This window comes from Stegodyphus dumicola, chromosome 4 (genome assembly GCF_044657685.1).
Source record: "Stegodyphus dumicola isolate Sdum_Otavi_A_Nest chromosome 4, ASM4465768v1".
Lineage (NCBI taxonomy): Eukaryota > Metazoa > Arthropoda > Arachnida > Araneae > Eresidae > Stegodyphus > Stegodyphus dumicola.
The window spans coordinates 83,242,748-83,262,729 of NC_140771.1; the positions used below are offsets into that span (position 1 = coordinate 83,242,748).

Here is a 19,982-nt window from a genome sequence, read left to right on the forward strand (position 1 = left end):
GTAATTTAAGGTGGTGTCATGTTCTTCGAAAAGTACCATGTGAAAAAAATAGATGAAAGTGTAAATATGAAATATAAGTAATGTAATTATCACATATCCAAGTTACTTTTTTTTCATTTATACACATGTAATCATCATATAACCTTGGTAATAAGAGCTTTATAGGGGGTGTAGAGAAACAGGCCTTCTCGTAGCACACTCTGGGTAATGCTAAATCTGCTATGATATTCGGAATCTAGTGTTTTTTTAATTGTAGGCAAAATCTCTCTTTTACGTGCTTCCCAGCAATACTTGTCTCAGCACTCTTTTCGAAGCTCTGTTCATTCAGTGTGCCGCTTTGGGCACTTCCACGATAAATGCTATCCTTACAAAACTTTACCTGTGTACTCTTCCAGTCCTGATTAAACTGCCTACCTTTTTTTTTTTTGTCGAAATTCCAACTTTAAAAGGTAGCGTGCCGGAAAGGGCTAAAGAAACAATAGTTGTCTCCTGATGAAATTCTAGAAAATGTTCTTGAAAATTCACAGCTGTAAAACTGGAAATCGTTTTCTATTGAAATAAAGATTTGTCATATTAAGATGGTATTACTAATGCTCTGCACCTAGGTCCTGAATGTACGTATTGTTGTACAGATTTGTACTTTTATTAAATGCATGTACACACTTAAAGACAACACAGATTATTTATCACACTTTTTATTACGAAAACTTATTTATTAATATAATGTATTTTATATCTTAAATAACTCTTTTGATGATATATATATCATACATTACATTCTCACTGAAGTTTAAATAGCAACTTAACATCTCACAAGTAATAGTCGCTACTTTAGTAATAAAGTGCTTAAAAATAACACACAATTTGAAACTGTTACTGTTTCAAAGGAAGACAAAACAAAATCATACCAGTAAAAGGAAGTTTAATAAACAATTTGGTTCATATAACGCACTGAATAATCATTTTCGTGGTGTGTTCGAGCAGAGTTGAGGGTCTACTCCAAACAAACCTTTTCATATTCACTTAATGAATAGTTATATTAAAAATTTTTCTCCATAGTTTTTATAATAGTTAGATTTAACTTATGACTTTGTTCGAGTTCAGAAAAGATTGACCTTTCTTATAGAATTCTCACATTTATGTAAGCAATAAAGTGGTTTTATACTGCTTCTATGATAGAATTTTTAGTACATAATAAAACACAGAATTTTAAAGCTCATCTGGCTGTTATGTATCAAAATAAAAAGACTAATATGTTAAAGACTACTTTCCTTAAAGTGTCATCCACAAAGATACCTGCCTCTTTTTAAACAAAAGCCTTCAAATGCTTTGCCATATTTGAAAACAAAGTTTTCATTTGAGGGGCCTAATAACTCATCCATCACCTTACGTGCTGTCATAACAGGTATGAATTTTTTGGTCATATTGTCGTGTTCATAAACTGAATTAAAAAACTACTATCTTTAATCTAAAAGTCAAAATTTTTATTGTGAAAACAATAGCTAACAGAAAAACACAAAATTATTTACATTGCAATTCAATGGAAATTCCTTCCCTTATTTTTCAGAAATATCTTAATTTTTTATGATATAATAATAATAAAACTCATCAATGGGACTTGCCAGATACCAAAATAACTAACTAGTATTTTGGCAATAGAAGTATCTCATAAAACATATCTTAGTCATGATGTGCATAGTTTCAAACGTCGAGGCCCTGTGGTTAATTGCATCTATATGTTATGCCCCATAATGAGTTATTACAGTTGTTAACAGTCCCTCTAAAATTAAAAGATTTCTGATTTTTTAAAAATCATCACAGCTCCTGGATTTTGATTTGAGTTTAGGTCCCCTTTTTCAAATGTAGATCTGGAAAAAATTGTTAACTGACAAAGTTTTTTTTTTTTTTTTTTTTTTAAGGAAATTCTTTTGAAAAATTTAGTTAACTGGCAGAGGAAATTTTGTAAAAAAAAGGAAGGGCATTCTTTCGAAAATTTTTAAAACAGCTAATGTAATGACATTGTCATCTGTTAATGGAATGGAAACAGTGTTAATTATATTCTTTCCATTAATGATTTTCGGCACAATTTTTCTGATTTTATTCAATCTAAATTGCTTAAATTTCTATGGATATTTGTACTGCTTTTTATAATGACTGAACATTTAACAGATTGAATACTTATTAAATTTTGCTTTACATTTATAAGTGGTATACTGCTAAGTTTATACATGTATGAAGTTTTAGTTTTGTTTTCATACAGTTTAATGGGAGGGGGATTTTCTTTCTCATTCTATTCATGTCTTCATTACAAAGTGTAATAAAGGTTTATGTGGAGTCCTCTTGAAATTTAATCACAACATATTGCAAACCATTCCCAATTTTTTATATTTCAGTGTTGGCAAAATGGAATGAATATCAAAGAAATGGTAGCATATTTTTTGTTGATTTTACTTTATTAATGGTACACTGAACAACTGCTGATAATTAAAACCTATTTTTTCCCTTATTATGAAGAATGTTATAGAATGTCACCTAAAATTATCAAGTCATTAAGTAACATGAAGTTTAAAAAAAAAAAAAAAAAAAAAAAAATTCAAGGCAGATTCAGCCTAGTAGTTAAGAGAGTTAACTCATTTTCAAACAGCCACCCACTTCTTGTTTTGAATTAATTCAAATCAATCAATTTTTATGTATGTAAAAGTTAAGTTATTAGCAAATTTTTTAAAATTATGAATAGACCACACTGATAAACACCTTCATGGAGATTTACAAAATTATAATTATAAATGATTTATGAAATTATAACATTGTTAGTATGGTACACAATTTACAAACCTTGTGAATCTGGAAAAAGCAAATAGCCAATGATGCAGTATCAATCTATTGCTTACTGATAACAGCCAGATGATTCTTATGTAGTGAATAAAATGTAGAGTATAGAACTAATAAGAAGAGTGGGAAAATGTTAGAGATATGCAAATCAATTTATCATAGTGCCCAGTTTGAAAGGGTTAACCATTCATTAGAATAAGAAAATAATATATTTTTTTTTTTTTTCAATATCTTTACACAATTTTACAATCTCACATTCAGAATGTAATCTAACATTTACAGCACAACAATTATTATCTACAGAAAATACTATAAATAGTTTGGTGAATAAGTCCATACACTTCATTGTGATGAATGTTCTTTTCTCTTTAAACAGCAAGTATATTCCTAAACATTTTGAAACAAATACTGAGATTATAAATCACAAGTTTTAAAATAATACAAATTTCTTTTACCATTAGACTGAACTTTAAGCAAGTTTCATTGAAAACTAATTTATAAATATCTTTACCAGCTTAACAAATACCAGCAACTTCTACAAACATAGAAGCATATATATATATATACCTATATATATATATATATACGTATAGAGGATGTGTTATCTAGTATTGCCATATTTCTAAATTAACTAAGACACTGAAGCACCATATGTAATACACTTAAGATAACCAATGAGAGAAAGAATTTATGTAACTGTTGATCAAATTCAAACTATTCCTTTACATAAAAATTTTTTAAAAAACTATTTATGATATATTAAATGCTAAGCATAGAAATATTAACTGAAGCTTCAAAAACTATAATAATCATACTTCAAAAGATAACAGAATATTTACTGAACATCAATTGCATACAGATGTTATTTTTTCTTTTAATTTTTAAAACAAATTCAAAAAAATATTTCATATGAAGTGAAATTGGTACACGATTCAAAATCTGGAATATTCTTTTCTTTCACATAGCATTTAAACAGTAATAAGTAATGTTATGTAAAAAGATTAATAAATGTTTATCTTTAAAAGCTCAAGAAATAAAATCAATGAATACAAATACCTCTACCTTTAGTTTGCGATTTCAAAATCTAGGCGGGCTCCGTAACTTTTTGTGATTTTCTTCAGCAATAAAAAATAGTGAATTCATTATGAAAGTACACATGAAAAGACCTAGAATCCTTATATATGCTTTATCACAAATTATAAAATATGAATGAGCTGCCAAAAGTTATAAAGTTATCAAAAGTTATAAAATTTCTTGATGGATGTTTCTTACAATGGTCCATCTCTAATTACTTAGCATAGTTAAATTATGTAAAAAAAAGAAAGGGGAATCAAATAATTTTGTTATAAGTAGCAACTAACTGCTATTAAACATTTTTGAAATAATTTAAATGTTATCTTTCAGATCCCCCCGACATTATTTCACATAGTGTTGCCATTAATATCATCAAATTATTCTTGAGTTTTGAGCTACACATAATTAGTTACATATATCTTTCAGTCAAGAATACAATAAACCCTTGCAGAATACAATTTTGCTCATACAGATTATCTTGAGTGTTTCCATTTTATTTGTCCAATGCTGTCAATGTTTACACAAGCTACTGCATAGAAAAGGTTAAACGTGCATGGGAACAAGTGAATTCACGAATATAAAAAGCTCTTTTCAATAATTTTAAAGGACTATCACCAATTATAAATAAAGCCAAAGAAATCATATTTATTGCAAAAGCAACTGCCAACAAAGAACACAAATGAAAGAATTAATCAAGAATAACAAATGAAGAATCAAACAATCTCCTAACACCAAGCCAGCAGCAAAAGCAATGATAATTAAGAACAGGGATTTTAACTTACAAGAAATTAAACAAATCACCAGCTTTTAAATAAATAAAATACAATTCTTCAATTAATATTTGTTTAATTTCCCCTTAAATATGTGGAATGCAGTTTTGCCATGCTTATGTATAAATGATGTAACCTATGCATTCAGCAAGGGCTTACTGTACAGTCTAAAAACAAACCCATTCAATAAAACACGGAACTTTACAGAAGCAGTAAAAACACATTATTCCATATTTCATTATCCTAAATTTGTCAGCCTTAGAATTAAAAAAAGATATTTAGTTTTGGATTTGCAGCTCCAAATAAAAGTATTTTAAATAGATTCTTGCAATGCAATTTAAGATAGGCTTTTTTTTAAGAGATACAGATATGCACTGAATATTGTCAGACTCGTCATATTCATTGTACCATTTATTGAATGGCATTATGTATTGTGAAACAATTTAAATTTAGTACAATATTCTCCTACATTTTCTATTTAATTACATAATCTATTAATGCATTTAATACAAATGGTTTTATAAACAATATAAATTTTAAATATTCATTTTATATTGCAACTTAAAATATCTGCCATGTTGACTGGTAACATACTGCCACCAATAGCAGAGTGGTGAAGGTCGCTGAATATTGGTAGTTTGGTCTGGGATTTGACATGATTAATGTGTATCAACGCAGGTTTCCCTTAAAAAGTTCTTCATGAAGGCATCTCATCCCTTAGGCAAATAGCCCTTGAGTGCTTTGCCATAATCAAATAAACCTAATGATGATATACATATTACAATTTAAAATTTTGCTTTTAACACATTTCAAAATTATAATTTTTTACTTCTTTGATATAAAAAGAAGGAAAAAAAACTTTTTGAACCTGCTATAACGAACAAAACTTTTGGTCCTGTCTCAGTGTTATTTTATATACTTATACTGCTATTCCATATTACAGCCAATGGATCAGGGTATAATTGCTAGTTAAAATATATATATGCCATACATACTCCCAGGAATTAAAAAACTCTGATGAAAAACCTGATACAGTAGAAAGTCCGAGGTCCAGAATCGTTTTCGAAATTTTCCAGATTTTAGATCATTAATTTAAAGCTAGTAAGATGACATATGAACCCAACAGCATCAGGGCTTTATCTTTTGTTTAGATCGGATAGAATATTAACCATTCACCAGTCTAGCATGTGGCTGCAATAGGTAAGCAGAATTTAGTTTTGCATTCCTTAGATGAATGGTCTCAAACTGGTGGTTCCCAAAGCAATTTAATACGACCCGTGAAGATATTTCAACATGTACTTGTATCAAAGATTTTAGACTTAATTTATTTGAAATGTGGTTTTATATTATTTTCGTTTCTATTAAAAATGAGCACGAATAATCTAATCTAATTTACAATGTGGATATAATTTTTTTTCACAGAACTGAAGATACCGATTTTATTAACTGTCATTGGTGCCTGTGAAAAAATAAATAAGCTCAGTTGCAATTTTTTTTTAATTAAGAATAATCGCTTCATATGGGGATACATTTATACATGAACAGCTTTTTCTCACAGATGAAAGTTAATAAGAAAAGAATGCAATTTTCTGATGAATTACAATTTTCAATGAAGATAATTTCTAGTGATCTCCATTATTATAAACCTTATCAAAATCAAAACGCCATTAAATGACAAGTTAGAGTAAGAACCAAGGTTTGTACACAGCTCTGCACATGGAAATTAAATATTTTTATAGACCATTAATTTAAAAAAAAAAATTTAACGACCTACTAACAAATAGGAATTGAATAAATAAATTCAACTAAAGATATTATATAAGCCTTAATTTCACTTCTGTAATAACATCCTAAGAATAAAATAGATCTGCAAGTAGGATGCATTAATCAAGTAGCATTAAATATAACTTATAAGAGTTGGACATATGTTAGAGAAGATTACAGATATTTTACGAGGGTTGGAACTTTAATAGTGGCAAGACAGCTGAAAAAACGCTACACAACAAAACCAAAGAATATCACGTATACCACACATGAACTACATACATACCTTACCTCTCAGCGAAAAGGCTCGTCCTGCCTACGTCACGCACATGCGGAGTGACGCGAAGAACAGATCCTTGTATTAGCTCGTGGTCTAAAGTAAGTGTTGTCAGTATGTTTTCAAAACAAGAACAACGATGTTGGATAAAAATTGAATGTGCCAGAGGTTGTACAGCATGACAGTGTCATCAAGGGCTTCAGGAGGCTTGCGGGGAATCTTCATTGCCTTACAGAACCATAGCAAGATGGGTGAAAGCATTCAATGAAGGACGCCAAAATGTGGCAGACATGTAGCGGCCAGGTCGTCCGAGTGTCAGCGATGCAGACGTGCAAGCTGTTGCCGCACTAATGGACAGTGATCGCCGCCAAGCGATTCGTCAGCTGGCCGGACAAACAGGATTAGCGCATACGACTGTGCTGCACATTCTGAAGGAACGCCTGTCCATGAGAAAAATTGCTTCACGATGGGTTCCACATCAATTGATGGAAATGCAGCAATGGCTACGATACGATGCTGCCCGAACCACATGCAGCGCTATGAGCGTGAAGGAAATGCTTTTTTACGCCGTATCATTATGCTGGATGAGACTTGGGCCCGATCGTACCAACCAGAACTGAAACGCCAAACAAACGAATGGCATCATCACAGGTCACCGCGACGTTCGAAATTTCGTCAGAACCCCAGCAATGTGAAAGTTATGGTGATTCTTGTGTACGACTGTGATGGTGTCATTCTAACGCATACCGTTCCCCCACAGCAGACCGTCACTGCGCAGTATTGCTGCTCATTTTTGGAGCACAATCTCCGACCAGCTTTGAGAAGAAAATGGCGACACTTTCTGCAGAACGTTCCTCTCATTTTGCATGACGATGCTCGGTCGCATGCAGCGCAAGCTGTGACTGAGTTGTTCAAGCGATAGGTCTGGGAAGTGATTTACCATCCACCATACTCCCCAGAGCTAAGCCCTTGTGACTATGACTTAATTCCTAAGATGAAGGAACCACTTTGTGGCACTCACTTCCAAACTCTTCCTGAGATTCTTGCGTCAGTATACCTTTCCATTCAAACTATCAACAAAACAGGCGCTGCTACAGGTATTCTGCGACTTCCACATCACAATGTACACAATGCTGGCGATTATAGTGAAGGACTGTAAAACATGGTGACATGAATCACTTTTGTATTCCTTGTAAATAAATAGTTGCCACTATTAAAGTTCCAACCCTCGTATTTATGTTTTACTAACAGTTAGCTTTATGCCGATTTTTTCTTTTATGTCTCATTTCATAACACATTTGTTCAGGCTATAAGTTTAGTAAATAGCAGGCAGATTTTATGTCAAACAGCATAGGTTAAAATGAGAAGTCATCAGCATGATTCATAACATAAGATTGGCTGTTGGCTCCACTGCTGCTTCCCCACAGCGAGAACTGCAATAGGGAAATTACATGTGGGAAAAACTCTTATTATATAAAATAAAAAATGGAGATATTTTAAAATAATTGCATAGCTATTTTGCTTCTGCTAAAAATAGTTTCGTAAACTGGGTTATAGCATTAGTTACCTTATTTTTCAGATTCAAAATATTGTAATAATAAATGGAAAGTAATACCACTTTATGATAAGACAGGAAAAATTTATGTTTTACTTTTACGTTGTTTCTTAAACATAATTTCATTCTTGCCAACCTACGAAACTCAAAATTTAGAAGAATTTTTAAGAAAATGGGAGATTTATTTTCAACAACAAAAACATTTTTTAAATGATAAAAATATATTTTTTAATAATGAATTACCTTCAAATAGTAACTAATTAATATTTGAAAATTCAGTTACTAATTCTTAAATGCAAACAGAACATTCTGCATCAATAACGTTTTGGTCCTTTGTTTGCACAGAAAAAAATTAACTTTTCGCTTTTTCAATAGAACTCATGTTGTCCCTGTGTTTTTGTGTACGAACACGTTGAGAACATTGACCCTGAAAAATCACAATGCCACACACATCAAAGGTACACAATGCAAATGCATTATATTTCCTTGATAGAAGGAAAGTCATCTGTGTACGATTTTTGAAAAGTACACGAGAATTTTAACTTTTTCGCAGACATAACTAATACGAAATATTGTAATTTCTTAAACTATTTCTCAAAAGCGTGTATGTTAACACAGGTTAGCGACATGACAAACAAAATAACAACCCCGATCTTGTTTGTGCTTATTAGGTAATATGTGCCAGATGACAAGCAGTGGCACTCGATGCTCATTGGAGAAATGAAACCTGATGTTTTTGGACACTTACTTTCACTCACAAAGCAAAAGAATGAAATAATTTCTTACTGATCAAACTAATTTGGTTTTCTATGTAATCTAGAGAAAAACCAGGTGCTTTCAGACACCACAAATCACTTTTTTGGCGATGCAAATAACGAAGTATTAAGCCACGCTACATAAAACTCGTGAGAAATTTTGAGAATAAGAGAAAGTCGGGAGAAAGATGCTGTAAATCGGGTTGGCAAGTCTATAATTTTAATATGCTATCATTATTTTAATGAAATTTATCAATTTTATAAAACTTTTTTAAAAAATCATTGAAGAATTCAAATTCCAAATTAAAAATTTGGAATATAAATTTATCTTAAAATCACCAAAATGTTGATAAGTCACTGGATTTAGAGCTGTTTAATAAAAGAGACTCTTAATTAGGGAAACAAGAAAACAAAGACATGAAAAAGTAATAATTTCAAAATACTTATGTTTTACTTCCTGCCCAAAAAAAATCGAATATCGCACAGTTTATATTAGAAATAAGAACAAATGATAATCCATCAAATACATATTTGTCAGTGAATTACCAAGATATATTCCTCCAAAATGCTAATTCACACTGAAAATGACAGTAGTCCTATAAAACAGACAGAAATTTTAGATGAGTAAAATTGAGGTGCCTTTTGCCAATTTTGGCCGAAATTAAGGACCATATGAACCTTGTAGAAATAATAATAAAAAAATTATAATGATTTACATATAGACATATATATTTTTATGTAAGCCTCAAAGAAAAATTCAATACACAAGAGAAAGCGAGTAGGTTGTTATTTATTTCATGAGTTTCTTTAATAAATTTTCTCTGGAAACTTTTCATAATTTGAGTTTAAATTAAAGCAAGTTATTTAATGTCTTAACTAAATGTTTTATATCAGAATTTAATATTTAGCTGTCAGTATATTTGAATTTCAAAGTGTAACGAACAAAAATGTCTTATAGGTGCCATATTTTTAGATTTCAGATAGATAATAAATATAAATTTGGATTTTTTCCTTTTTGTAATATTATTATTATTGTAAGTTTTATTAAATATTTAGTAAGAGAAATTTAAAAGCTTTCATTTCGTAAAAAAAAAAAAAAAAAAAAAAAAAAAAAAAAGAAAGAAAGAAAGAAAGAAAAACTGAATACCTGCAGATTTAATATTATGCCCAAAAGGATGCTTTTTTAACGTTTTGTGTGTTACCTTTATTTATTAAATATCATGTTCTTTGCACTTAAACCACATAAAATTCAATTGACCAGCAATATCACAAAATAATTAAATACTGCATATCTTAAGAATTTCCAATACAGTCTCGTGCACTGTTTTTTTTTTTTTTTTTTTTTTTTTTTTTTGTACAGTGTTGCCATTGCTCAGTTTGAAATAGTTGAGTTTGTTAATAAAAAAATTCGTTAAAGTTTTACAAAATCTGAAATAGATAATAAAACAAATTCAAAATTCGGCCTTCCAAGTGCCCATGCTTGGTTGGAGGACTATGTTAGTCAAATTTGATGGCTCTAGGTACTGTTGTTTTTTAACAGTGTGAGAAACATTCATGCATTCATACAGATTCTTCATTATTTAGTTTCTTTAAATATAATACATGGCAATAATATTTGGCAACAGTTTGAAAAGTGAGCCAACGCAAAACACAGTTTTCAGACTAATAGCCCTTTGAGAGCCTACCGCCCATTAGGGCTAAAAATCTGGCCCATCGGCTGTTTTTAGATTGTGCATGCACTTCACACGCAATTTGAGTTTGAGATCACTGCCTTGATTCTTTTGAAAGTTCTTTACAAAATTTATTGAATCTTTCCTTTGCAACCATACACTTAAGTAACAGTTAAATTCATCAAATTTTTTCCCCCTGTTTTCATATAAATATAAAAACACTACTTTTATATTCCTGTGAGAAGATCTACTTTTCTTATCAAATCAGACATAAACCAAACTTCCAGTTATAGCAGGGTTCAATTGTACTTATATATAAAGGACATCAGATGCGATACATTTTTCAAATACCTTAATTACTAAGTATATCATATAATTTTCTGGATACAACTTAGGATTTTAGATAAAACATGGAGGGATTAATGAAATTAATCCATACACTGTTCTTGGGCAGAATTAAAATATTTTTTACAAGACCAAAATTTAAAGTAACCCCCCCCCCCATAATGAAAATACAACTTCTTTCAGTTCAAATGAAATCATAGAAACAAAGAACATCTGTAATCTATATATAATTCTTTTAACTGCATGACTTACATTTCAAATTCATGACTGAAATGTTGTTACACACGTAAAACAAATTCTTTCAAAACAAAAATCTCACATTACAGGAAAATGCAATTTACTTAACAAGTTTCTAATGCCAAAACATTTTTTTAAATTAATAATTAAATTCTAGGCAATGTTTTAAAATTAATTTCAATATTTAAAACTAATATTTCCCCCTGCATGATGTTATCTAAAAATGGTTAAAAACTCTTTAATAAAAATTGGGTACTTGTCATCTTTGCAACTTTGGTGAGAAATTGGATTTGATGCATTCATGCAACTGGTGGAAACCACAGAGAGTTATCGATTCAACTGGTGTTTCACAATTGCACTGTGCTGATATAGCATTTTTTCACTGTAAAATTTTCATTATGTTTACTATTTTCGATCTTTCATCAACAGAAAAAGAATCTATAGTTGATGTTTGAGGCATTATTAGCAGCAACTGCTGAACTTCTGCCACCAGAAAGAATGTAAAAAATGAGAATTTTCCAGCATGTTCATGCATATTATTAAATAAAACTTCCAAGCATGTTTGCTGACAAAATTGAATTAAATATTACAATAAATACCAATTTATATTAAATTCTTTCTCTCTATGTGAATTAAATAACTTTTGTTGTATAGATATTGAACGATAAATTAGCGATTAATTATTTATCGTAGTCAGTTTCCTTTTCAAGGATGTTTGCAACAAATTAATTTTGTCAAGCCTGAGCTGTACCAAGATTACTACAGATGACAAGCACCGAAAACCGTTCTGAAATTTTGTTTGAAATGACTTTGATAAAACAGTTAATTTTCTAAAATAATTACATATACCAATACAGAAAATATTATTTAACAGAAAATACAATATTGTGTTATGGAAAAAATTTTGCTTGCAAAGAGAATATCCACTCAATTCAACATAAATTAAAAAACTTGTCCATCTTCCATTTTCGAGCAACAGAAGATAGCTGACATTAAATTACAAAATGGAAATTCAAAATATGAGACATATCTGCCAGTTAATGACAATTTTGCTACAGTAGGAGTAGCAAATAAAAAAGAAAAATTATGCAAAGTACAACCATTTTACTGTGCAAAAGATGAACTTGACATTCTAATTGACATTAATTTCTCCAAGTTTCACAGTGATATAAATACAATTATGAAATATTTGAAGATAAATTACATGCAGAAAAAAGATCTAAAAAACAACTGCATTGAAAATACTTTGAGGCGCTTTTTTAAATAAGCAATTTTTAATCAACTACAAGTCTAAACATAAGTGTTTATTGCTATGTTATTTAGCATAATCAAAAGACATCTATAAAATTATTTCTATTATTAGAATGCTTAGCAAATTAATAGTTCCCTTTTTCATAATTTAAATTGTTATTTGAAAACAATCATTTAAAAATAAAGCTTACCTCCACCTCCATAACTTAATGCTTGCATTACTCAAATTACTATTACTCAACATAAATACACTATTACATGGTGCTATATATATGTATGGATTCCTTTCACAATTTCTAATAAAACAGAAACTAAACTGCTAAAATCATTAAAAATTTAATTGATCTATCACTTTTGAGATAAATTACACATAGTAAATTATTGTCATAAAAACTTTATATGATTAATAATTTGATAGAGAAAATAGTTAAAAGAAACAAAACTGATCTACATATTATCCCGTAGTTGTCACATGTTTCAAAGACATACCCATACACATGATTAAAGTAATACAACATAAATGTTGAAAATATACCTTATTTAAAAAATTAAAAAAAAAAAAAAAAACTTTTGCTTTTTTTTTTTTTTTTTTTTTTTTTTTTTACTATCCATAAGAAGACACCATCTGAACTGTGGACAAAAATTGAGATAGAAATAAATAAAATATTCTATAATATAGTCATTAGAAAGTGCCAAAAAGTAACATAATTATAATGCCAAAGATTTTAGCCATGTTTGTAATACACTATTGTAATAATGACTAAGAAACAGTTTTCCCACTTTCCAAATACCAACTTAATTTTCACATTAACCTAACATTTTATATATAAATGCAGAATAAATACTCTTAAGAAGTGGTCATGTCAGTTTGGATAATAATTCAAAAGATAAAGTTTGATGACATTCCATAACTAATATATTTAGGTGTATATGAGTATGGAATACCTAACAACTAGCCAAAGATAACACAGGAAAATTAGAACAATGCATTTGTCAATCCCCTCATTTATAAATTTAACAACAACTTTTAATGATAAAATTACAATAAATTTCAAACTCACATTATTTTCACATAAATTATTAAAATATATGAAAATAACTGGTTATATTACTCAATATTGTTTTTAAACCACCATAAGAGAATTTTCAAACAGTTTGGCAGCTGAGAAATAAATAAAAACCAAACAGCAACATCAGAAAATTAACTAGTTTTTATTTAACATTTGTAAACTGAAAAATAATAATCAAAAGAAATTCAATACAGAAATAATTATACATCTTAATATTAAAATTATTGGGAGGGGAGATAGAAGAACAGAAGCAGTCACAATTTAATTCCTGGAATAGACACAACACTGCTTGTATTGTAGCTTCATTAAAATCACTTAAAACAGTAAAAGCCTGACTATCCGGCATTCAATTAACTGGATTATTTTAGAATTTAAGAAATTTAGTCAATGAGAGTTTTGTGATGCCATGGCTCATTATTTTATTAACATATATACATTGGTGCCAAACAGTGTGATTTAACCCTTTCAGGATGGGCATTCCATATAAACATTCCTTAAGAATATCTATCTCTTACAGCCAGGTGTCCCATCCACGCATCACTAGAGATTGTATTCAGAGGATGCGTTTACGCATTTTAAGCTGGAATGTTTTTTTTTAATGCCACTAGATGACATCCTTTGTAAATTACTTTTGAAATGAACACAGTTTTAGGTTCCTGACTTTGAGTTTGATATATTCTGCCTAACTTTGATAATTTACTCATCAACTGTTGTGAGGGTGTGGGGGGAGGGAAAGTATAAACAAGGTGGGCTCTTTAAATAGCCGCATTTCCTCTACCATGTCCAGTCTTTTAGAGTTACTATGTGGAGCTCTGTTACCTTTTGCATTGCCTTTAGACAAATTTTGGGTTCTTTTCTTTTTATTTTGGAAAGCCTCACCTCCAGTCTATTATGGCATGAAGGTGCTATTTTTCAGAGGAAGAATACACTCCTATGGTTAATGAACCATTTACTAACACAGATGAGAGTGATGACTAATTTTCTAAAGAGTTAGAAAGTGAAATTCCTCCGTGCTTCGAGATTTACCAAACTCAGTCTTCATTTTAAATTTTGTTACTTCTTCCTGTAAATAGTTTTATTGTATTGTTTTATTAATTTTAAACATTATTGATCAATTTTATCAATTAAAACTTTGGAATAATTTGAATAGCGCTTCTGAAAATTATTTTACAAAATAAGCAATGTTTTAAATATATTTTCATGTAAAATAAAGAAACAAAGGTTATTAAATGCTAATTTTAACATATATAAGAGCTCAAGTAATAATCTAAAATGATACCAAAAATTACAATGCTAGAAGTGAAACTTTTTTCCCTTTGATTCCCTTCCATGCCGCATAAGCATCTGAAACAAATGTGCACCGTTGCGAAAGGGTTAATGCCAATAATGGATAAGCATGGCATCACAACAGGGTCACATAAACTTCACTTCAGTTTAATGTAATTCAATTATAATTTTTGAAAAGAAAAATCCAAATTCTAATTTACTCACATTTTGAGAAAATTACTAATATTTGGGACAGTGTGCAGTAAAGTTTTTTTTTTAATTAAGGATTTGGCCATTAAAAAAGTCCACGATATCCAACTTTGAAAATGGTTAAAATTATAATGAATTTGTTTACAGCATGTATTCAGAATTTGTTTACAGCATTAACCTATCACATCTAAAAAGTTAATCAACTTCAAGCTGATATAAGTAGGTGCTAGTTACTGGAAAAATAACAGATGCCTACAAGTGCACACTGTGTAAAAAAGGGGGACCAAAACATTTGCCACTTCATTTTAAAATCACTTTTTCCATGACTATTTGGGAGAGGGAGGCATCTGAAATAAAGCAAAGCATGTGAAAATGGCATGAAATGATGGAAGAAAATGGCATGTGATGATACCACAATGCTTGAATGGCACAGAAAATGTTAACACATTATCAAAAAATGAACACTAAAAAAAAGGCAAAAACAGATATTACGAAGAACAGAGTATGAGAAGGAAAAAAAGAGGGAGGGAGGGATTTCCAGGCCTGCTTCCAGAAATGGAAATGCCATACGAGTCAATGTACAGACAGATGCACAGACAAAGTCTTTGAAAGGCAATAGTTTCTTCTGCTACAAAATTAAACTCATAAATATTTTAAAGGTGCATTCCATGAATGAAATTGTCACAAACACTGATGTGAAATTAATGGCAAGTTCCTTCAGGCTACATCTTATACAAATTAAAATAAATGCTTTGCATTGGAAAATTAAAGAAGCACATACATTATTTTTATAGAACTATTCGAAACAAAAATTAAAAAAAAATTAAATAATTCAGCTTATCAAAATTTATATCAGAATAGTCCATATAATTGTATAAATTCAAATGTCTCTAACTTTTGCCTAGTTGCTTATCAATACCATAATGTGAATACTGTACCATTTTCAAAACATTCATTTATTGTTAGCAATCTAACACAATCCACAGTAAAATGTAAGGTTTATATTATAGAAAAATGTTTTGATGATGATTACAATCTTTTTTTTAAAAAAAAAAAAAAAAGAGAGAGAGAGAGAAAATGAAAGAATTTTGCCCAAATAGTTATGAATATAATGTTGTCTCTTGGCTTCAAAAAGTTTCCAAATTACAAATGGAAAAAATATTTGAAGTTACATACAATTAAATATGCAAGGTTTATACATAAGAATGAAAAGAACTTAGGGGGGAAAAGCAACATAAAAATGCAAATTTTTCTTTTTACGTTTTAAAAAAATATACATATTATTATATTTCAGAAAACTTAAACTAATTTAAGAAACAACAATAATTAAGAACTTCAACATTTTATGTTTATACGTATATCACAGTACTTTTTTCCCTTTACTTTACAAGATAAAAAAAAAAAAAAAAAAAAAAAAAAAAAACATAAAGCATGCTTGTTCAAACATTATCACTAGGATTTTGGTTTTTTAAAAAAGACAAAACATTAACACAGAACACATAATATATTTACACTGTTAAATAAATTAACACCACACAAGGAAGCAAATATGACAGTATGACAATTAGACAATATAATTTCAATTATAATGCTTTCAAATATGCAACTGTTTTCTATTTAAGGAGAAAATGCCACAATATTAACTTTAAATTATAAGCTGCATTGTTTAATTAGGCCACATTATTTTTTACGAAAAGCTTCAATGACAGCTTTTCAAGGAGGAGATGTTATACTGCTTCATACGCTAAAATTTTTATCATTTGACATTTTTTGTATAAATAATTTAACACTGATTGCTTATTAAAAAAATAAAATTTCAAAATTTTAATTTGTCGAAAAAATGATGTATAAAGTATAAGCAACAAATGTTAATTATTACTGTTTCCTATAAAATTAAAGAACTGCTAAATTCTTAATGAATGAGTATACTTATTCTAGTAGAAATGACCAATGACATACAAAGAAAATTATCATGAAATCTTTAAAATACATTTTGAAAATTTTAACAATTTTTAGTATATTACTTAAAATCTTAGCATAAAAAATATACCAATTAAGCAATACATTTAAGAAATGTATTCAGAAAATATCAAAATGCAGACTGATAATAAAAAATTAAATAGAAATACATGTATGATTTATTAGTTAAGAATATACTCTAAACATGGTTAAAATAGCATCACATATATTTCAATGACACATAAAGAAAATTTTTCAGAAACTTGTTTTTTTAATAAAAAATGTGTATTCCTGCAAATGAATTAAAATAATTTCTCATAATTAAAATTTCTGCAAGAGGACAAGTGAAACTAAGCAATCAGAGGTAGATTATTTATTTATACTTTTTGAATTAAATGTTTATGTTATATTCTTCCTCAACAAATACACCATAAAGCATGTTCATATGGTCCTCAAATTTATAATCTAACAAAACTGATCAAATTAACAAAAACACAACATTAAATATCTGTACAAAATATGAAAAAGTGAACTGCTTTAAGAAGCTATACACAAGTCTAATGACACACTCACACCGAGTATATGAGAATCTTTACACACAAGAAACAATTCTGAGTTGAGCATGATGCTATTAAGGTACACATACCCGTCCAAAAACTGCCTGTAGGAGGTCATATTCAAGAATATGTAAAAGAACACTCTTGATGTGAGCCTCTACAGCAGTGTAATGTGCAAATGTACACCTAAATGCATTCCTACATGGTACGGCCAGGATTCTGTACATTATACATAAGCAACTGCTAGGAAGCTCCTTCTTGCACTATAACTTTCACAGAACTAGTCTGCTGCAATGATGATGCAGGTCTATTAGAAATATTTATAGAGTGCATTGGTTGCTCTGATGTGCCACATATCACATTTTCAGCACTGCAACCAGTCGGTGCCATCAAAGAATCACTGGATCCCAAAGACAGATCTGAATTGAGGTCCTGCATGGGATACTTTCCAACCAAGGCATTAGCATAAGCTGTGTTACCACCTTGTGAAGTTAAAAGAAATCCATTCTGGTAAGCAAGCTGTGAAAGGGCAAGGACTTGATCTGTTGAATTGAGCAACCAATGATTTGAATTAAGGCCTCCTGAATTAGACATAATACTGGCCTCTTCAGCTGTAGTGTTCCCCGAAATAGATGCTACAGAAAATGTTTGTGGAGAAGGAGATGCATTGGAAGATGCTTGGCCAAGATTATACAATACTGCAGATAACAGTGAACTATTTCCAAGCAGTCTGGCATCAGCTGTCCCATGATTAGGTGCTGCACTTGCAAGATTAAGATCTGTGGTTGAATTTAAAAGACTGGCAGAGAAGGCTGGTTCTAGCTGTAAGGGATGAAGTCCACCTAAGACTTCAGAATGGCCATTGAGCATATGAGGGTGGGAAAGGTCAGAATTCACAAGTGGTAAGTTAACTGAATTTGAAATAAGTGAACTATCAGATACTGTGGGAAGATTATTTTGTTCCAGGCTCTCTGGTGCCATGGCAGAGAGTGCCTGGGTAAAGGAATTTAAGTCACTGGTGGAAAAGCTACTAGAAATTACATTTAAACTATCCATATGACTGCTTGATAATTCAGGGAAAGAATTGTCATCAATTGCACTTGTCAAATTGTCAGCACCCAATAAACTCCCATGTATTTCTATAGTACGTTCCAGTTCTTCTAGGTCAGGCCCTGTGGTTGAAGATGACAGTTTTGCTAAAGATTCTCTAGCTAAGTGGACGTCTTTGGAAACAGCAGCAAGTGCTCGTTCTAGTTCCTCCGTTTCTTCTCTGGTAGGAATATAATCTCCATTTCTAGTATCTAGAGAAAACAAGATTTAAAATTAATATTATAACATACAGGGTTCGTACACATTTCCTTACATGAAAATTAAGGACTTTTAAGGACCATGAAAGAAAAAATTAAGGACCTATCAGCAAACAAAAAAATGAATAGAATAAAGCAATTATCCATACAACCGACTTCATGCTTGCAATTTCACTTTAAGAAACTAACAGAAGTGTGTATTATGCACTATTATTAAATTCAATTTAATACTTACCATAAAATAATTTTGAAAATTAAACTAACTCCCTACATGTTATGAAGTAGATAACATTAAATTAGGAACATAATTTCTTGAAAAACATGTATAAGTGTATTTTACACTAATAACAGTCACTATTTTAGAGATTTACATGATTATTATTTAACTTATTTGATATTTATTTAAACACAGTCAACTACTATTATAATCACAATGTAAGAATATTTTGCAGATTAAAATAACTGATTTGTAAACATACAATTTATTTCCTTGGTTTTTTGAAAGATACTAGAATAACAAACTGTACAATAAAAGATACAAAACATTTGTGCTTTTTTTAAATCTGAAATCTTTTCAGCTATTTTAACATCTAATTTATTTATGTCTATTTCTTTTCGTTAACTATTCTTCTACGTTCATTTGCTTTGATAAACAAATCAATGTTCCTGCTGGTCTCAGCTTCATCTGCTAAAGCATCTACTTCTTCATTAATATCTTTAATGTCCCTTTGAAGAAATTTTTTCTTCTGCTTCATATAATCAATTTCTTCCACAATAATATTTCTTTTCCTCTTTGAATTTTCTGATTTAGTTAAAGTTTTTTGTTCTTCTAAATACTGAACTTCTAAATAATGAACTCCACTTCTTGCAGAAGCTGCTGCTGATCTCATTTCTTTATTAATTTCGATATTAAGAACACCTCCAGAAAATTTTATGTAATCAAATACTGTGCGTTGAAAAATGTATGATGAGTCACTTAAATTTTCAATTTCAATTGCTTTGTTTACAGAGAAGCCCCTTTCCACAGAGGCCTGTTCATGTGACAAGATAAGAAAAGAGTGAATCCATACTGGTAAGTTATAT

The 19,982-nt window shown here is 29.9% G+C and overlaps 1 protein-coding gene across 2 annotated transcripts in view; it reads right to left on the bottom strand.

Moving 5' to 3' along the window:
• Positions 1-677: 677 nt before the first annotated feature.
• The window catches only part of LOC118196875 (INO80 complex subunit D-like), a 165,096-nt gene continuing 145,791 nt past the window's right edge, over positions 678-19,982 (bottom strand). For both annotated transcript variants that reach the window (XM_085815138.1, XM_085815137.1), the window contains one exon: positions 678-18,893. In XM_085815138.1, coding sequence (XP_085671264.1) covers positions 17,836-18,893 — 1,058 coding nt within the window. In that variant the 3' untranslated portion in view covers positions 678-17,835. The remainder of the gene's footprint in view (positions 18,894-19,982) is intronic.